General features: G+C 37.7%; 1 protein-coding gene across 3 annotated transcripts; it reads right to left on the bottom strand.

Annotated features, from left to right (window-relative positions):
• Positions 1–3,351: 3,351 nt before the first annotated feature.
• On the bottom strand, positions 3,352–15,884 carry SERPINB2 (serpin family B member 2). Of its 3 annotated transcripts, XM_023752658.1 has the most exons (9): positions 15,750–15,795; positions 13,331–13,393; positions 11,335–11,511; positions 9,451–9,567; positions 8,124–8,252; positions 7,492–7,609; positions 5,404–5,546; positions 4,647–4,811; positions 3,352–4,317 (listed from the first exon to the last, which is right to left on the bottom strand). In XM_023752658.1, the coding sequence occupies exons 3-9, from the start codon at positions 11,500–11,502 to the stop codon at positions 3,913–3,915; spliced, it is 1,245 nt and encodes a 414-aa protein (XP_023608426.1). In that variant the 5' UTR covers positions 11,503–11,511; positions 13,331–13,393; positions 15,750–15,795; the 3' UTR covers positions 3,352–3,912. The 3 variants fall into 3 exon arrangements, with proteins under 3 accessions (XP_023608426.1, XP_006087237.2, XP_023608427.1); XM_006087175.3 differs by lacking the exon at positions 13,331–13,393 and having other exon boundaries at positions 15,750–15,884; XM_023752659.1 differs by lacking the exons at positions 8,124–8,252; positions 13,331–13,393 and having other exon boundaries at positions 15,750–15,884.
• Between the last annotated feature and the right edge of the window lie 2,751 nt (positions 15,885–18,635).

Below are 18,635 nucleotides of genomic sequence, written 5' to 3'. Positions count from 1 at the left end.
TATCACAGCTGCATTGCTTGGGGGGATGCCGGAGAGAGTGAAGGGAGCGGTGGGAATGGAGGAACAATCCAGAAAGGATGAAAGGAAAGGAGGAGCCTATTTATAATGTACTTGGCACATTTTCCTGCATGTGGTTTTTATTTTTCTCTGCCTAGGGGCACACATATACTCTGGTAAACTGGCTCAGAGTTTGATAGTTGAATGTTGGTGTGGAACCTAGAGCAGAATGTTCCTCTGGATTTCACTACGGAGTGTGACTTGTGGTAGGAAGTTCTGTGATGCCGGCCTGACCTGTGCTGAGCAGATATTATTATCCATGGATGCCTCCAGACTATTCTTAGCTGCAAGTATTGTATGGAGGCTCTAGATAGAGGGACTATCCATCATGACAGACAGTAGTCCACCAGTGAGTGACTTGCGCTGTCTCTCAGGACAGCATGAAGACACTCCAGTTATCATCCTTTAAATGTATCAATGTAGATGTGACTGAAACAGCCAGGAAATTGTTTCATCTCTTTAAAGTCACAGGCTAAGTTTTACGTATTTTCCCCAAACCTTCACCAGATTCCTTTCTCACTTACCTCTTGATTAAAATTCTTACAAATAGATTACCTACATTAAAAAACAACATGGCTGTGCATTATTCTGATGCCTGTTTACGGGGTGGGAGAAGAGCTATTAGTATCCTAAGTTAACAATAAAATATTATTAGCATGATTTTATTTTTTGTTGTTCCTATTTATGGCCTGCCCTATGTATATTTAGCAATATGTACAGATATTTTTAGGGGGGTTGAAGGAGAGGAACTAAGTGAATAGGGAAGGAGGGTGGGAGGGAGAGTTTTTGTTCTAGTCTTTTTATATTTGACTAGAGGCCCTATGCACGAAATTTGTGCACAGGTAGGGTCCCTAGGCTTGGCCAGGGATTAGGGATGATCAGGTTCCCCACCTCCCTGCCTCCTCCTTCCCTTGCTCCCTCAGTGCCCCGCCACAGCTGGTCGCCTGCCATGTTCTGCCCTGCCCCCCCCCCCCCCCGGTAGTCAGCACACATCATAGTGAGCGGTCAAACTCCTGGTCTCCCGATCAAACTCCCAAGGGGACAATTTGCATATTAGCCTTTTATTATATAGGATGTTTAGACAACATAAATTCATTTGGTATAAGGAAGAAAGAAAGAAAGAAAGAAGAAAGAAAGAAAGAAAGAAAGAAAGAAAGAAAGAAAGAAAGAAAGAAAGGAAGGAAGAAAGGAAGAAAGAAAAGAAGTAGAAGATTTCCAGGTGAATCAATGTTATTCTAATAGGAGTCCAGAAAAAGAAAGTAGGTAGAGTGAGGCAGAGACAATTGAGGGACTTATTCAGTTTGTGTTGCTGTAACAGAATAATATTGACTGGAAGGCTTAAACAAGAGTGTTTCTGACTGTTCTGGATCCTGGAGATCAGGATGCTGGCATGGGTGAGTTCTTGGTTAGGGCTATCTTCTTGGTTCACAGATGGTTGTCTCCTCTCTGTGTCCTCACCTGGTGGAGAAAGGAAGCTCTGTTCCCTTCATCTCCTTATAAGGGCACTAATTACATCATGAGGACTTCACCCTCATGACCTAACCTAATCCTAACTCCCAAATGCCCTACCTCTAAATACCATTACATTGAGAATTAGAGTTTCAACATATGTATGGGGATGGGGAGGACACAAACGTTCAGTTCATAGCAATGGCTGAGAGTATCCAAGAACTGAAGCAAGATACAAGTTTCCAGATGTAATAAAGCTGATGATGAAAAAGATTAGTTTTTAAAACCCATTTTAAAAAGTACACAATGCAACAAAATTTCAAGAACATTACCAAGAACAAAAAGAAAATTACTAGAACTACAAGGAGTAAGGATGATCTTGACCTCAACTTTCCCATCAGCAGCTTTGGTGCCAGAAGATAGTAAAATTATACCCTAAAGTGCTGAAAAGTGCTTTGAACTTAGAATTCTACACTCATACCCTAACTCAATAATGACAGTGCAATATGGATATCTTAAGACTCAGAACAGTGTAGAGAGTTGATACTTATTGCCTTGCTGAATAAATTATGGAAGTACATAGACAAATGAATCTAAAAGTAAGAGAATGCACAAAGCAAGATCCTCTAATTTTCTAATTTTCATGTCTTAGAGAAAGTAAAACACAATTCAAGGCTTAAAAATTATTTGACTGAATAATTTTCTGAGATTCTGTTTGATCACCTGACAGTAAGTAAATAAAACCAGAGATAGTTTATTACTTACAAAGATAATAATCATAATCACTAGTATTTTTAAATACTGTATGTGCCAAAAATTATTTTAATTGCTTGTTATGCATGATTTCATTTAAACATCATAGCAACCTTATAAGAAAAGCATTATTTTCTATAGTTTACACTGAAAGAAAAGAAGCATAGCAAAGCACCATTCTTCATCCATGGTTAGACAACTCAAAAGTGTTAGAACTGGGATTTAGATGCATATAGTCAAAGTCCTGAGGCCGCCTATTTAGCCACCATGCCCCATGGGTCATCCACCCCTGCCTTCCTTCCATCATAGGGAGAGTGAAACCTGGGTTACATTTCCAACATCCAGACACACTTCTGTAGCCAGACTCTCAAGCCAGTTCAGACCCTCCAAACTTTAGATGTCTTAGTTCCTAGGTCTTAAATTATGTTAAATTCTACCTCTGACCCGCTTAAAAGCATTGAGTGCTATTTGGAACAAACATCCTTAAAAGAAGCTCTCCTGATGGGTGTGACTCAGTGGTTGAGCATCAGCCTATGAACCAGGAGGTCACAGTCCGATTCTCAGTCAGGGAATAAACCCAGGTTGCAGGCTCAATCCCCAATGTGGGGCAATCCCCAGTGTGGGGCATGCAGGAGGCAGCTGATCAAATTTTCTCTCTCATCATTGATGTTTCTATCTCTTCCGCCCTCTCCCTTCCTCTCTGAAATCAATAAAAATATTTTTTAAAGATTGTCTCTTGTTTTTCCACTTCTGCTCTGCCACCAGCCCATCTTAACTCCTTTGAACTCTCAGATCAATGACTGTGACCTTGATTCTATGTACGAACCACTGGATTTGGCATTTATTCCTGATGTTCTTGAGGTTTAAACACCAGTGTCCAAAGAATGCTGACTATTCCTCTGAATTGCTACACCTTTTGCTGCCTGAAAAGGCAGCTCTAAACCATTTTTCACACAACTCCATTCAATCCCAAGAGTGGGGCTCTGTGTAAAAGGGGTGGTTATCTCTGTGGCTCCTTTATTCTGTCCTGGGAATCAAACTATAACAGGTCTCATGATCCAAAGATCTAATAAAATGGCAACAAACAAGTGATTGTGTGGAAACATATTTATTTATTGTGTATTTATAATCTTATATCCGTTACAGTCACATCTACATGATATATAATGTTACAAATGCACATGATATATATTTGCTTGTTGTTCAATGCTATCTTCTAGGTTTTTATCATAGAAGGGGATGGAGAGACACCTACTCATCTTTCCTCATAAACAAATAAATGCACTTCCTTAGAAAGAAACATAACCGATCACCTGTTTTCTGTGACTGTATCAGCTACATTGGACAGTTAACAATAATAAAATTATATAAAATAATAAATAATGCAATAAAACTTAATGCTATAAAATAAACAAAGAATAAGGGAGAACTAAATGCGACATCATCCCATTTTAGGAAACCAATTAATAGGGTTGCAATGTTATGTTTGACAGTTGTCTGGTTATTTCTGTATTTACATTTAGTGTGCAGTAGAAAATTGTTCAGAAACACAGAAATACATAGAAAAAGTCCCTACATTTTTGGTACTTATAGCAATTCTGAGGCTTATACCTCATGCTACAAAATTCTGTACAGAAACAGAAACTTCCAACTTTAGGGTGAGACGAATCTGCCAAAAAAGAGAATGGTCTTAGTTGTTTTGTGCATTATAAAGAAGAGGAAAGGATGATCGGCCACAAATTGTGGGCCTCCATGGCCAGTTCTCCCTGATATGATAGCCCCGGTTCCAGAAGTTGCTTCAGTGCCCTCCTCATTGACATCCACAGTGGCTTGATGAAATACTTCAGACAGAAACAGTTCATCTCCTTCTGACATTCCTAAGAAATTGGCCTGGCCCTTGACGAAGGCATCATTCATGCCCATGCTTCTCAGAATGGGTTTGAGTTCATAGTGTTCTTCTAATTTGAACTGAGGGATGTACACCTCAACATCATCTTCTGCCATTGAGTCTTTGCTGATCCAGTTGTTGAGATTGTCATAAGTTATTTCACCTTCCAGCTACAAATCCAAAAATTAAAAAACAAAAACACAATGAGTGCTTAGAAATGAAGGAAAACAACTTCTAAGTCTAATGTTAAAAATCAGTGACTTTAACGTTACTACAATGTGGGTGATATCAAAGTTTAATAGATTGGTAAAGTTTTTGTAAGAAGGTAATAGGTATGACATAAAATGAATGAAAGTTGGAGACATGCCACACTTACTATCAACCAATTCACATATTCATGTAAAAAATTGCACACAATTTCCTAAGGTGTATACGTGTTCAGCATAAAAAGCAAGTTTAGTCCCAGAAATCTAAAACAACTAAAGTTGGAATGGCTTACCAACTCCAAGCCAGTAGACACATTAGCAATTTCATCTGGAAGCAACATGAACATGCTGACATCTCCAGCATATGGCAGTTCTAGAATCTGAACCTTTAGGTCTTCTATGTATCCAATGTTCAGTTTTTCATGCAAGTACATCATCCGTACAGATTTACGCTGAGTCTAAAGTGATTAAAGAGTAAAATATGAAAGTTAATTCTAATACGTCAAGAGACTTACAATTTAACATAAAAGAGAATGGGTTCTGCTTTAGTGTTTAAGAAATATATTTTTAAAAATCAACAAAATAAATTATTTGTATACAGTATTCTGATCTTATTACCTTTTTCAAGATTGCACCCATTATGGACAATAATAATAATAATACTAAAACATTTGTTTAGTACCTATCATGGGCCAAGAACTCTGCTAAATCTCATTGATTCCTTAACAATAACCTTTGGAGTTCAATATTATTATCCAAGTTTTGCTGATTAGAAAATGGAATTCATGGAACATAAGTAAGTGATAGAGCCTACATTTGAGTCTAGGATTTAAGTATAAATCCCATGGTTTTTCATCATTACTCATATGACCTCATAAAATTACTGAGTGTATTCAGTAGCTAGAACAAGTTAATCAACTATCCAATGTCCATAAGTTATAACTAGCACATCATGTAGTGACATTAACAAGTGGTCTTTATTTTTTCTTTCTCTGTCTTGTCTAAGACCCTACAATACATGTTAGGAAAATCTGTCTTGTTGTCTCATACCGAGTTCACACGGAAAGGATAAAGCCCAGTTAATTTCTTCTGAAATGGAGTTTTCCATTTTCCTTTGAAGTAGACAGCATTGACCAGGACCATCCTGGTCTCTGAATCTACAGATCCTTCAGGTAACAAGTTTGAAATTTTACCTACAAAAAAATAAAATTAAAATTAAATAAAGAAAAAAAGATGTCTGTTTAGGTCTCATGATCAAAAACTGTGAAATTGCTATAATTTCTTGAATCTTTTGAGTTTCCATTTAACTCAGAAGACATATTTGGCAAACTCTACAGAGATGTTGATCTTCAAGCTCAAATTTTCCTCTCAATTTATTTAAAGCATAAGTAAAAATCAGAGCAAATTCCTCAGAAGGTTTTCAAAATTCAAGGGAAAATGAAGAAGTAATGCGTTTAAAATTTAGAATTACTATCAAAATTGCAGTGGATATTTTCACTTCCTTTCATATTGTTTTCTCAGTTTTACTGTTGCATAAAGTTATTTAATTCTGTTGGAAGTGAAAGATAGTCTCTTAAGGAAGATAATAGTGTCTTTCCACATTATTTCACATAGTGCTCCTGCTAGATCTGGTCTAGACAGTCTATGGGTTTGACCCATTGACTCACTCAAGACAATTTTTTTGGAAGTTTAGACTAGACCTATACAAGGAGTAATGCAGATTCATGAGCTGAGCAAGGAGGAAATGTCCTGGTGGGGCTGAGAGTATTATTGCAAGTGACATTCAAAATCAGTTCTGAAAAATATGTGATAAATTCTATAATAGAGCTAAATAATGCATAGTACTATGACGAAAAAGAGAAGGAAGTAAAAGAGTGAGCCAGAGAAGGTTCTCAGAAATGAAAACATCTGAGCGTGATAGCTTTTTTAAAAAAGTTGTTTAAGAAATAGCCCATTATAGTGAATACCTACTCTGCATTATTTAAACCACTAAATACATTATTTTATTTAATCCTCACAACTACTCTATTAGGTGAGTATTAGTGCCATTTTACACAAAAGAACACCATTGTTAAAGAGGTTAATAATCTTCTCAAGACTACAGTCTTGGTAAGCTAGTCAGGATTCTGTCTCCACTGTCCTCCCCCCTCCAGTCCTACTGACAGAAAAAGGACTAATAAAAAGGTCACTGTATTCTGACCAGCTTCAATATATCTGCTCAATATCTCCGCTCAATACATTCCCCAGGCAATTAAAATTCTTGATTGCTATTGAAATCTACTAACGTTTTATTTAACTTTATGGTGCATGTGACAAAACTAGTATTTGATCATGACAAATGAAACAGAAAATTCTCTCAAATTATTATAAAATTTGGTAAAAACAATCAGCCCCGATTACTCCTTGGCATTTTGGCAATTCAACTGATACTCATTTACAGCCATTTGGCACAATGCTTAAAGAGAAAATTTATGCTGTTCTCCAAAGGCATAACTTTCATGTGTCTTTAATGTTGCACTTCATTTTTACTTTCAGTTCTTTAATCTTCACTTTTCTCATCTCCTTTGTGGCAGCAGTTTGTCAGTGTTTTAGAACAGTGGTTTAAAAATCCAGAATGGAAATGGAGAAGTAATATAAATAGATCAACTACTTTCAGAGAGACAAAAATATTTTAAATTCTATAGCACTTAGTTCATGTTTTTTCCCCGTAATGGTAGCTAAGCAATCAAGACACACAATTATTGCTAGAAATGATGTTTTAATCTGAGAAGTTAAGAAAATCCTTTTTTTGTTTGTTTGTTGTTGTTGTTGTTTTTGTTGTTGTTTTTGTCCACAGTGGATGGAGTGTCACAATTATTTCAGTCCTGATGTTTTCTATATTTGAAAACATCTGCCCTCTGTCATATTCTATTCTAATGCAATAACAAAAATCCAATTATTTGAGTATTAAACATACGTATTCTATTAGTAGCCCTCAATTAAAACACCCACTAAGCTAAATAAGAATAAGGTTGCATTAACCAAAATAACTAGGGTTGAATGAATTTTAAGGGATTAAAGACTAAGTTCAAGGATGGTTTTAAGAAATAGATTCGATTTTCTAAGTGGAAAGAATAGAAAATATTTCCTTGGTTTTACCTTTGGTTTGAGTCTCAACCCAGAAATTAATCTTTTTTCTGGCTCCTTCTGCACATTCTAAGAAGTCAACTTCCTGGGGTTCTGTAGAGTAATATTTCTTAGAGAGTCGGATGTATTCCTTTAAAGCAGAAAAATACAGGAGGTTACATAGACTATATGCTAAACAAGCCTTTGTGCAATTGTGAATTATGGGCTTCCTGTCAAGACTGGAGGACCTGAGGTTGGGGGGCACTGGGGGTAGAGGTTGACTATGGGGGGATGCTGCTGACAAAGAAAATGGTGCAGATTATAAGCACTCAGTGGACCTCCTTCCCCACACTCCAGTTCCAACACTACTTGCCCTCCCGCATTGTTCACATTATAGACAGCAAGTAAGAAGGAGGTGGACCTTGCAGACAGTGACTCTGGAAGTCAGCTGTGTTCCTCCTGACTTACCCTGCAAGTGGGACTTTTGCAGCAGGTAGAGAAGCACCCACAGGGGGAGCACAGGGACACTGCCAAGGCCTTAGGGAGCCTTAGGGAGCCCTGTGCAATTCTGACTTTCCCTAAAAGCATGAATCCTAGAGAACAGCTTTGAAAGTGACCTCACTGCAGGTTTAGGTCCCTGCATTTGAATAACAGGCTGTACTTACTTCCTTGAATTGCGCAGTCTTCTCCCCAAACAGCTTATTGGCACTTTCCAATATGTAACCCCCCTTGGTCTCATTGATAGCAGAGATGAGAGCATGGAAGCCTGAATGGATTGTGTTTTCAGCTTGTACCTTGAACAGAAAGGAGGGATCCTCTTTATATAACATGGGACTGCTAAGTAAGATCTTTCTTAAGCAATGGTATTTTTTCTATATAATAATAAAATACTGCATTAACATATACTTTTTTCTGGTACTTAAGAGGAATCTCTGAGCAAATACTTTTGATGTGGATGTGGTGCAAAACATATAAGATAATGTTTTACTTGTTTCATTATTTTGCCCATAGATTGGATTTAACCTATGAAATAACCAGCATCCTAGAAGAAAGTGAGGCTCCTTCTATAGTTTAGTAAACCTTAAAGTCTCTAAGGAATTTTTATATTAAAATGTTACTTTACAGATGTTACTTTACAAGAGATTATTTGAGTTTGGGTTATGGGCTCACAATGCAATATTCAGTCTTGTGTCATAGAACTGTACTTAAAGTTTGTAAACAGGATGACGGACATGGGACTCAGTCATAGCAGAAGACTTACAGGTGACTGACAGCTGTCTCCAGAGACTTGGCTGGATCTCTATATATGGGCCCTCTCTACCTCCTTTAGCCCTCAATTCCCTCTGTAACAGCCAGAAAACTATGGGAGATACATAACCTTTCTCAGGAGTGTAATTATGGAAGTTGGTTACCAATAGGAACACATCTGTGTCTGTTCCTGGATAGCTGATAATTAACGAATGGAGTATTGAGAAAAGATCATACTACCTGAGATAGATAGATAGATAGATAGATAGATAGATAGATAGATAGATGATAGATAGATAGATAGATAGATAGATAGATAGATAGAGGAATATATAAAGGTCATTGGCCTCTTATGAAGTCATTGAACCTGACCTTCTTCATTCCTCAACTATTTGTCACTCCTTATCCTTTCTCCTCTGGAAGTCTGCATTCATGCTTGTGTATTCTAGGAGTCTCTCAACCATAGTTTTAGAATAAATTACACAAACCCAACTAGAGGCAGGGTGGTGTGACATAATTTAGAAAGAGTCTTGGCCTAGAAGTCAGGAAGTCTGTATTCTGCTCTAGCTCTGTCCTTTTTTAGCAGTGAGACCCTAGAATATTTACTTAAAGATTCTGAGTCTTTTTTTTTCTGGAAGTGAGGGGATCTGTACTAAGTTCCTTCTCAGTTTAATGTAATGACTTTAAGACAAGAAGATTTTAGAAATGAAGTGCAAAAGAAATATGAATGAATGAGTCATATACCTTCAAAATAGCATCAGGATAAGTGACCTGCATCTGCTGCATGAGCTTACAGCTGGTGTCATGCTCTGGGGTCACTGGGGTCACTTCACGGACTCCAACACTGTTAAACTGAAGCACCTACAATTGAAATTAGAGGGAATGATTACATTACATTTTCCTGCTAAATTACTTAACTTTTAAACCATTGCCAACAGGTACCTCTTCGTGGCCCGATGTCTAGTTCCCTGTCATTGTGTATGGGATACAAACACAGATACTTTTTATATGTAATATGTGTCAGTCAACCTAAATTTCCCTCACAGGAATCAGTATGATGTATTTTATACTACTCTATATACTACTCATTAGTCTCTAGGCTCAGAGAGCTTCAATGCCTTCATAAACACTGTCAAAGCCACCATTTTAAACACAGATAGGTGTTGTTCCCAAAGTTTGTGCTCCCTCCTCCAAGCCAAAGAGCTTCTCCTCTTGCTTTTAAGTAGGGAATTAACCAACTTTGCTTTTGAATTTTAAAACCTGTACATGCATCAGAATTACACACACAAAAAAATGATTTAAAATCTTGGCATAGTCCCATGTGCTCAAGCACTTTCCAGGTACAGAGAAACTGTCTTGTGCCCAGAGCAACCCATAAGCTACTTTTCTTTTGGTATCAAAATCAATGGTTTTATTTTAACAACTTAGAGTGCTTTATGTAGCATATGCCTTCAAAATATATTGCTTCAGAGTGCTAGTGATTTCTTTACTTTTAAAAAACTAAGACCCTGATGTGTTCTAAAGTTGTGCAGTTTACAGTCTTCATTTTTTCAACACAAAGAAAATAAAGAGGAAGGAGGGTTGCAAAATGTTGCTGGCATCAGAGTTGAGCAAACTGAGTTTTGTTGTAAGTCTTGATGTTTAAACTGCCACAAACACAGGGAGTGCTGCAGCTATCTCTTTCCTCCTGCGAGGACATTGGCCAACACTCTCACTCTTCAAACAAGGCCCATTCTAAATGGGTCACCGTGTACTCGGGAAGGATATATACACACTCAGGTGCAATTCTCACGGGAAACCCCAAGGTAGCCAGCGGCATTTTGGTGTGACTGAAAGCACAATATATGCCTGTGAGAAACCAGAGCATTCAATGTTAATGTTCATGTACATGTGCGTGTAAAAGAATTTTAATTATAGGATGACCTCGTCTGGGTCACTGACCTAGGAGATAATAGGATCATGTGAATTTTCAATGTGTTGAATTCATCCCATAGGAATATTGCAATGTGCAGTTGAAGCAGTCCATTGTATTTTTAAGGCCCAAGCCTCAGTAAAAGGGTCCCCTGACTGAGCTTTGTCCATTCACTCAAGAATGAAACCAGCTGCCGGACACCCTGTCCATCTTGATTTTGAAGACTGACCATCAGGCCAGGCCACATTTTGCTGACATGATCTCACGGGGTTGATAACATGGCTGAGTCAACATTGCTCTCCTTGTATATCCAAGAGTGTGGTGACCACGGCTCTGGGACATTCTTTTCTTTTTTGTGACACTCTCTTAAAACTATTCAGAGTAATTAATTCCATTAATAAGCAACAAACACAAAAAAGATATAAAGAATGCAAAACACTTTCAAACATTAGAATATTATAATGTAAGATGTTGTCAGTATTCATCCTTGCAGCCCTGCAATATAAGAAACTCCTATATGCCTTCTGCTATCTACAGTCAATGGTTCATGATTTGCCTATTGTGTAGATTTGAATCTAAGGAACTAATGTTGTAATAGCAGGTGATGATTGCTGACCTTGAGATTGCCAAGATATCTCAAGCCCACACTCAGAGCAATTCTACAATTTGGTTCAGGAATCATTCAGTCCGTATTTAGAGCTTCAACAGAAACTTACCTTTGCCATCTGGTCTGCAGTGTTGCCTTTGGCACCCAGGTAGACCATGACCATGGTGGATGAGATGCCCCATGGAGAGAAGAAGAGATTCTGTGTGGTGCTTGTATTTGCCAGATGCTTGAAGAAATTGATGGCAAAAATTGTGTTTGCCACATAAAGGTCTTCCATTGTTTCAATCTAGAATGAAAGTGAGGAAGAAAACACAGCTCTAAAAGATGAGACAACATTTTGGGTGATGGCATCAGAGGTGTAGTACAGGCTGTACCCTGCACATGGTAGGGGCTTCCTCTCTGTTCTGCCTTCATGGAACAACAAGAAGTAGAGCAGGGATAGCATTAGGGTTATGTGACCCATTCAACCATATGGGCCCCAAACTTGGTGCAAAACTGTGCTTTTACCATCTTGAAATTCTCAATAATTTTAAACAAGGGGCTCTACATTTCCCTTTTACATTGGCTTCTGCAAATTTTGCAGCCAATCCTGAGATGTAGTGAACAGTCTTATGATGAGTAGTAACACTTCATATAATAATAATAATAATAATAATAACAGCAATAACAATAAGTAGCATTTACTGTGTCTTACTATATAAGAGAGTCTGTTCTAAATATTTTACCTGTACTAACCATTTTGCACTTACTGAAACCCTATAAGGAAACCCTAATTCCTCTTTTACAGAGGAAGAAACTACTGCACAGAGAAGATAAGAAAAGTAACCAATGTCACTTGACAAGGAATTGAAGTCAGGTGGGTGACCTCCAGGGTCATGCTCTCAACCTCTATGATACACCTGAAAATACACACCACACACACAGGAAAATTCACACATATTCAAACATATGCCACCTGCACACATATTCATGTTGTCCCCCATTGAGATGGTAAATCTTCTTTCAAATATCCTACTTGTGGAAGTGGCTTAGACTCATTGTTTGAGGATTGGAGCTTTCATAGTCCTACTCATATCTGCCCCCTACACACACACACACACACACACACACACACACACACCTATCACAGCCTTGCTACAAAGAGCTTCCAATGGTGAGTTCATTATTGGGAGTGCTGGGAAGGCTCCTTTCCTCTCCTGCCACATGCTAGCAATGAAGTCAATGCCATACAAACTGTGTGACCTTATACAAGATAACCTCTCTGAGCATCAGGATGGAACCTATACTTTCAATGAAGGTAGCACTGTAAGAATGATCCTGGATATCTCATACACACAAACACACACACACCACACACACACACACACACACACACAGAAACATACACACCCGATCAACCATCTGAAGAAAAATGACAGACACACCTTCCATGACCAAAGCCTTCCCATGCAGCCAAATGCTTGGACACGCCCAGATGTGTGGTAGTATCTGTGGGTACTGGCCAATGATCTTCTTTCTGGCTGCATGTTATGCTTTTGTAATGGCTTATAACACACCCTACAATTACCAAAATATATGTGTACCAAACAACATGGACACTCATCATTCCACAGGAAACCATCTTGTGGAAGTGGTTTCCCAGAGCTGGGGAGGAGCTGGGAGGCCCCCAAGATGAGGCATGCCCTGCAGCTCTTGCCTAGGCTCACTCAGCAGGGCTTCCCAACCCGGGCCAGCACTCGGTTCTCTGCCTAATCCATGTCTTATGTGAACACTTGGGTCATGAACATTTCTTTTTAAGAAAGTGATTGCACTTTGTATCAGCATTTCTCATTTGAAACATCACCTGATTGTATGTTATCAAGACAAACTAGTAAATTAAGTAAAGCTTGTCTCTGAAACTCCCTCACCTCTTCTTCTCATTTTATCTTCACAGGATCTCTATGAGGCGGATACTATGATCTTCATTGAGAGTATAGGTTCCATCCTGATGCTCAGAGAGGTTAACTAACTTGTATAAGGTCACGCAGTGTGTATGTGAGTGTGCAGGGATTCAAGCCTAGGTCTGCTTCAGAACCCACTCTATCCAATGTCCCACACTGCCTCACCTGCTGCTGTTCAACTTCACTCTACAGTGTAAGAGTTTAGGCAAGTTTTTCACTTGAGAAATGCTAGAAAGAGGAAATAAGAAGAGGAAGTTTGCAAGTCTGTAATGCTCCTAGAAGGCTTTTTAAGTAAAAAGTAGTCACTATATTTTTTTCTCTTGCTTCATCACTGATATTAGATTAACTTGAGTGGCTATTAGATTAACTTGAGTGGCTCAGAAATGTGTTTCCTCTTCCGTTTTCCAATTTTAAAGTGTCTTTATAATCTTATTGGGTAGATTTTTTTGTAAAATATCTCAATATTTTGGAAATGAACTGAGAATTAATAAACAAAATATTTCTTTAACCCATGTGAAAAGAAAAACAAATAAGTGATCAGAACCAGCTAATTCTTTATAATAACCTGCCTAGTCGGTCTCCTGGACACTAAGAAAATATAAGTGTCAAGAGAAACTATCAGAGAGGGCTGGTAATGCCAAGTTAGGATTTCAGGTGGAAAAAAGGAGATAAGGACAAAATTAAATTATCCCCAATGCATTTACCTCTTTTAAAAAGAGTTGAAATTTTATTGGTAAAATAAGGTACAATTAACTGAATTTAACATTAAAAAATATATGTCTATATTGCAGCTACCAAACTGAGTTGTTTTGTTTAATTTGCATAATTTTGTCCCCAGAAAAGCATAGTAATTCCTGTTATACAGATGAAAATATGAAGATGTAGATTGCACAGGTAGTCAGTTTCAAAGCCTCAACTAAATCTCAGCCTTCTGATTGCAAGATGGGGGCTTTTCCTACAAGAGACTTGAGAAGCTTATAGTTTTAGAAATCTCTGAAGGCATACATATACAGTGTCCAGGGACCCTGAGACAAGTCCAGGGTTTACATTTAGGTGGGTGAGAATCTGCCTAAGACAGTGGTTCTCAACCTTGGCTGCACATTAGAATCACCTGGGAATCTTTTTAAAATCCTGATTTCTGGGCCTCCTACTCCGGAAATTCTGTTTCTTTGTTATGGGGTGGGGCCACAACTAAATTAGTAACAAAGAAACAGAATTTCCGGAGGATGAGGCCCAGAAATCAGGATTTTAAAAAGATTCCCAGGTGATTCTAATGTGCAGCCAAGGTTGAGAACCACTGCTCTAAGACAATGTAAATTAAAGTCACAGAGTGACATCAAATAACACCATTGCCCAGAACAGGTAGCACCTGTTGTGAATTTCTTAACAAGAGTAAGTTATACAACTTCATTAGCTCCTAAGTTATGCTCGTAATTCATGTTTAATATTATCCTTGAAAAGAATGATGGAAAGCATATGTGGGGCGGGGCTCCATGACGTTTGTGGCAGTTCCTGCTACACAAGTTGACAAATGTGCCACTGAAACTTGGCACAGGTCATGAAGAACTCGGGAGGTGCCCCACTACCACAGTCCCTCTTCATGTTGGCTCTGGATGGTAGATTTGAACTTTCTGTGGCATTTAAAACAAAAAATTTTGTGACTACACAATGCAAATAGTTTGAAGTTGACCACAAAAATCCACAAGAACAAAGAAAATAATGATTCCAAGGAAATTTCCTGTTCAAAAAGACCAAATTCCCCCTCATTTAAAAAGAGTTGAAATTTTATTGGTAAAATAAATACACACAAACAAAATAAAAAACAGTTTCTGGTATTTGATGACTTTCATAGTGAATAATTGCCTATTTGTGGAGTACTAAATTATTTATTGCTCTATTACTTCAGTCAATTCAACAACAAGTTTGGCAGATTTTTCCCTTTCACTAAATTGACTAAATATTGAACTAAATTCAATACATATATTCTGGTATTGAGCTGACCCAACCCAGAAAACTACTTAATTTCTGATTATTTTAGATGAAAACTCAGTCATCTTTGAATTTTCTAAATATGTATGTACAATTGGTAAATTACTTTCAATTGCTTAAATGAATATGTTTTAATTACCTTAGCTATTTTTATTAAATTCAGTGTCAAAACACTAGCTACTAAAGAATATACATATTCTAGCCTGCTCGACAAAATTAACATCACAACTTTAATGTACATTTTAGTTTGCTTAATGTTACATAGGCATTTGTTGGCTTCTGAGATTCAAGATCAAGACACACACACACACACACACACACACACACACACACACACACACACACACTATCATAGCCATGCTACAAAAGAGCTTCTGATGCTGAGTTCATTATTGGGAGTGCTGAACGGCTATAAATTTATTTCAAATCTTGCACTAAAATATTTTCAGTTAAACAACTAAACAAGAAAGCACCACTAAATTTTTACTCATCCTCTAAAAACATCCCACCTTTTAAATTTCATTATATTAGTAACACCAGAATGAGGGAAGAGAAACAATGAAACCAGAGTTTATAGAGATAGTCATGGAAATACCTTGCTATTCTCTGAGGTGCTGGCTGACAGGAAACGGTCCTCCAAGAGTTGTTTGAGTTCAGACATGGTGATGACTGGTTTTATAAAGCATGGCCCCTCCCACAGAGCAATTTTTTTTCTCTCTCTCTTTCTAATCTGTATCCTTTGAGTGATTCAACATTTTACTCAGAAAGAGCTTGTTTGCTAAGGCATCATTTCAGAAATTTGTTGGGAGGATGACGTCACTCAGAGACTTATGGATTTGGCAATATCTACACATGCCTGTTAACATTAGCTAAAGCCTGTCAGCCTCAGTTTAAAGGGTCTTTCTCTATACCTGCATTGAAGGATAGTACTAAGTCCAACAATATCCCTTCTATCTTTCCACAGGTTTGTCCTGTGGGCTCTTTGTAATACATAAAGGCAATAGAATTCTTTCTTTTGCTTCTAGCAACCACTTAGGGATCCTTTGGTCATGGGAAGAAAAAGAAAACTACTACCTTTTTCAGAAATTCTCTATTTTAAAGTCTTACATTTTTCTCAAGCTATAATTTCCTAAATAATTCTGGGTTCCACTCTAATCTCCTGCCACCAGCCACACCCAATGCTCTTTTCATATGACCTTGTTTAGAACATAGATCTTATCTATTGAACAGTGGAAATCCATTTTATAATTTAAGATGATTTTTATCTGTAGGTAAATAATGGATGTTGATTAGAAATTGTGATGTTAAAAACTTGATTGAGAAAATTGCAAGTTTTTTTTAGACCCAACCAAAGGAATTTGAAGAACAAAAATAAACAAAAGATATGCATGAAAATATAATTTGAGTTCAAAGATATTCATGCTGTTAGAGCTTATTGAAAAGTGTTTGCAACACATTGTAAAGATGGATTCACTTCTATTCTCTTTACTTTTATGTTCAAGAAGTCCCAAAAGAGGTAGTATGAAGAGAAGTAAAGGCACCATGCTTCTTCTCTGCTGGCGTGGGAAGCTCCATGTCTGTGCAGGGAGAGCCGGGTGGACAATCTGAGGTGTCAGTGAAACCAAGACTGTGGGTTTGAGTCCTTTGTGCGTCCTTCTCAGTTTGGCTGTGGGCCATAGAGCCAGATTTATCCTTACCTCATCTTGCTAGTGTGAGTTTCCGGTCAAAAATGAGTGGGAGGCATGGAACAGCTGACATATCTCAGACAGGAAGGCGGGGTGGGGGGGAGACGGGAAGAGATTAATCAAAGAACTCATATACATATATACATAACCAATGGACACAGAAAACAGTGTGGTGAAAGTCTGGGTGGGGCAGGGGTTGGGAGAAGGGGAAATTGGGGGACATCTGTAAATAATGTCAACAAGATAAAGTAAAATTACGAATAAATAAATAGTTAAAAAAATGACTGGGGCTACTTAACCCAAACCCCTCATTATCGTTAGAGGGACAATGGCATAGGAGTGTTCTTCAGAAACTTTGTCTGGGAATCAAAAGCCAAATTACAATCATGTGCCTCTTAATGATAGAGATAAGTTCTGAGAAATGCATCTTTAAGTGATTTCATCGTTGTGCAAACATCATAGAGTACACTATACAAACCTAAATGGTATAGCCTACTACCTCGGTTATATGGCATAGCTTATTGCTTCTATGCTACAAACCTATGCAAAACAACATGGGATTAAATCAAGCAGAAGAGAAAATAATATAATCAAGAAAAATGGGATGTATGAGGCTGCTGCTATGTTACAGGACACACTGTTTTATACCAAACTTTATTTTTTAAGTATAAAGAGCACAGTTTAAAATAACAATAAAAATATAGTATAATAAGTACATAAACCAGTAAGATAGTGGTTTATTACCATTATCAAGTATACTGTACATAACTGTGTGTGCTATAGTTTTATATGACTGGCAGTGCAGTAGGCTTGTTTACACCATCATTAACAAAACATGTGAGAAATGACCTTACAATGGCTCCAATATCCCTAGATAATGGGAGTTTTTAGCTCCATTTATAATCTTATGGGACCAACATTGTGTATGCTGTCCATCATTGACCAAAATGTCATTCATTATGTGATGCATGACTGTATTTGAGTGTTCAATTGATGGAAGAGCTCAGGTTCAAAAAGAAAAAGAGCTGGAAGTCCACCCCCAACAATGATCCTTCAACAATTCAGTTCCTTTATTAGACCAAAGGAACAATCAATGGCTGCCTACAAATTTTAATATCCCTTGGTTCTCGGTCAATTCTCTGCCATTGCTTGGTAATCTAGGTCTCTCTCCCTTACCAATCTCAGTCCCCTGGAGGGTCCCCACTGGCAATATCTATGTGACCAATCTATTCAACTGTTTCTTAACCACACTTGGTGAATGTGCCTAGAACTTTGTTTCACTCATTTTTCAGGCTCTACTTTTTCTATCTCCTTCCTTCACTCTAACTCTCTTTCTCAAAGGGAATGTCATCCTTCCTTCTGCCTGCTGATCCAAATCTTACACCTCATAACTTTCATGAAATCCAGTCTCACTTCTACAATCCTCAGTGAACTCCTGCTACATAGAACTGTAACTTTTATGGTTATTATTAATTAATTAATCTTGTGTATTCTAGTTGTTTCATCTGAGTTGGGCTTCTATCTCTAACTAGATTCTATACTTATTTCTCCTTCAGCAGCAAGAACAGTGCTGAGCATCAATGGTGACTTACTAAATATTTTTTGATGAATTGAGTAAGGTGTTAAAGCTCTTTAGAAGGGCCCTAAACTGTGATGAGCAAAGATGTGGACTCTGAGAGACTCAGAAAAGTTTTATTTGAAATCTCCCCCTCCCCCCACTTTTTAGTTGTATAAACCTGCACTGATTTCTCAACCTTTCTGAGCTTTAATTTTCTAATAATACTATATGGCTGGGA

The sequence above is a fragment of the Myotis lucifugus genome, unplaced genomic scaffold, assembly GCF_000147115.1.
Source record: "Myotis lucifugus unplaced genomic scaffold, Myoluc2.0 scaffold_36, whole genome shotgun sequence".
In the NCBI taxonomy this organism is placed as follows: domain Eukaryota; kingdom Metazoa; phylum Chordata; class Mammalia; order Chiroptera; family Vespertilionidae; genus Myotis; species Myotis lucifugus.
Note: the sequence above shows the minus strand (reverse complement) of the source record. Positions and strands in the feature narration are given on the sequence as shown.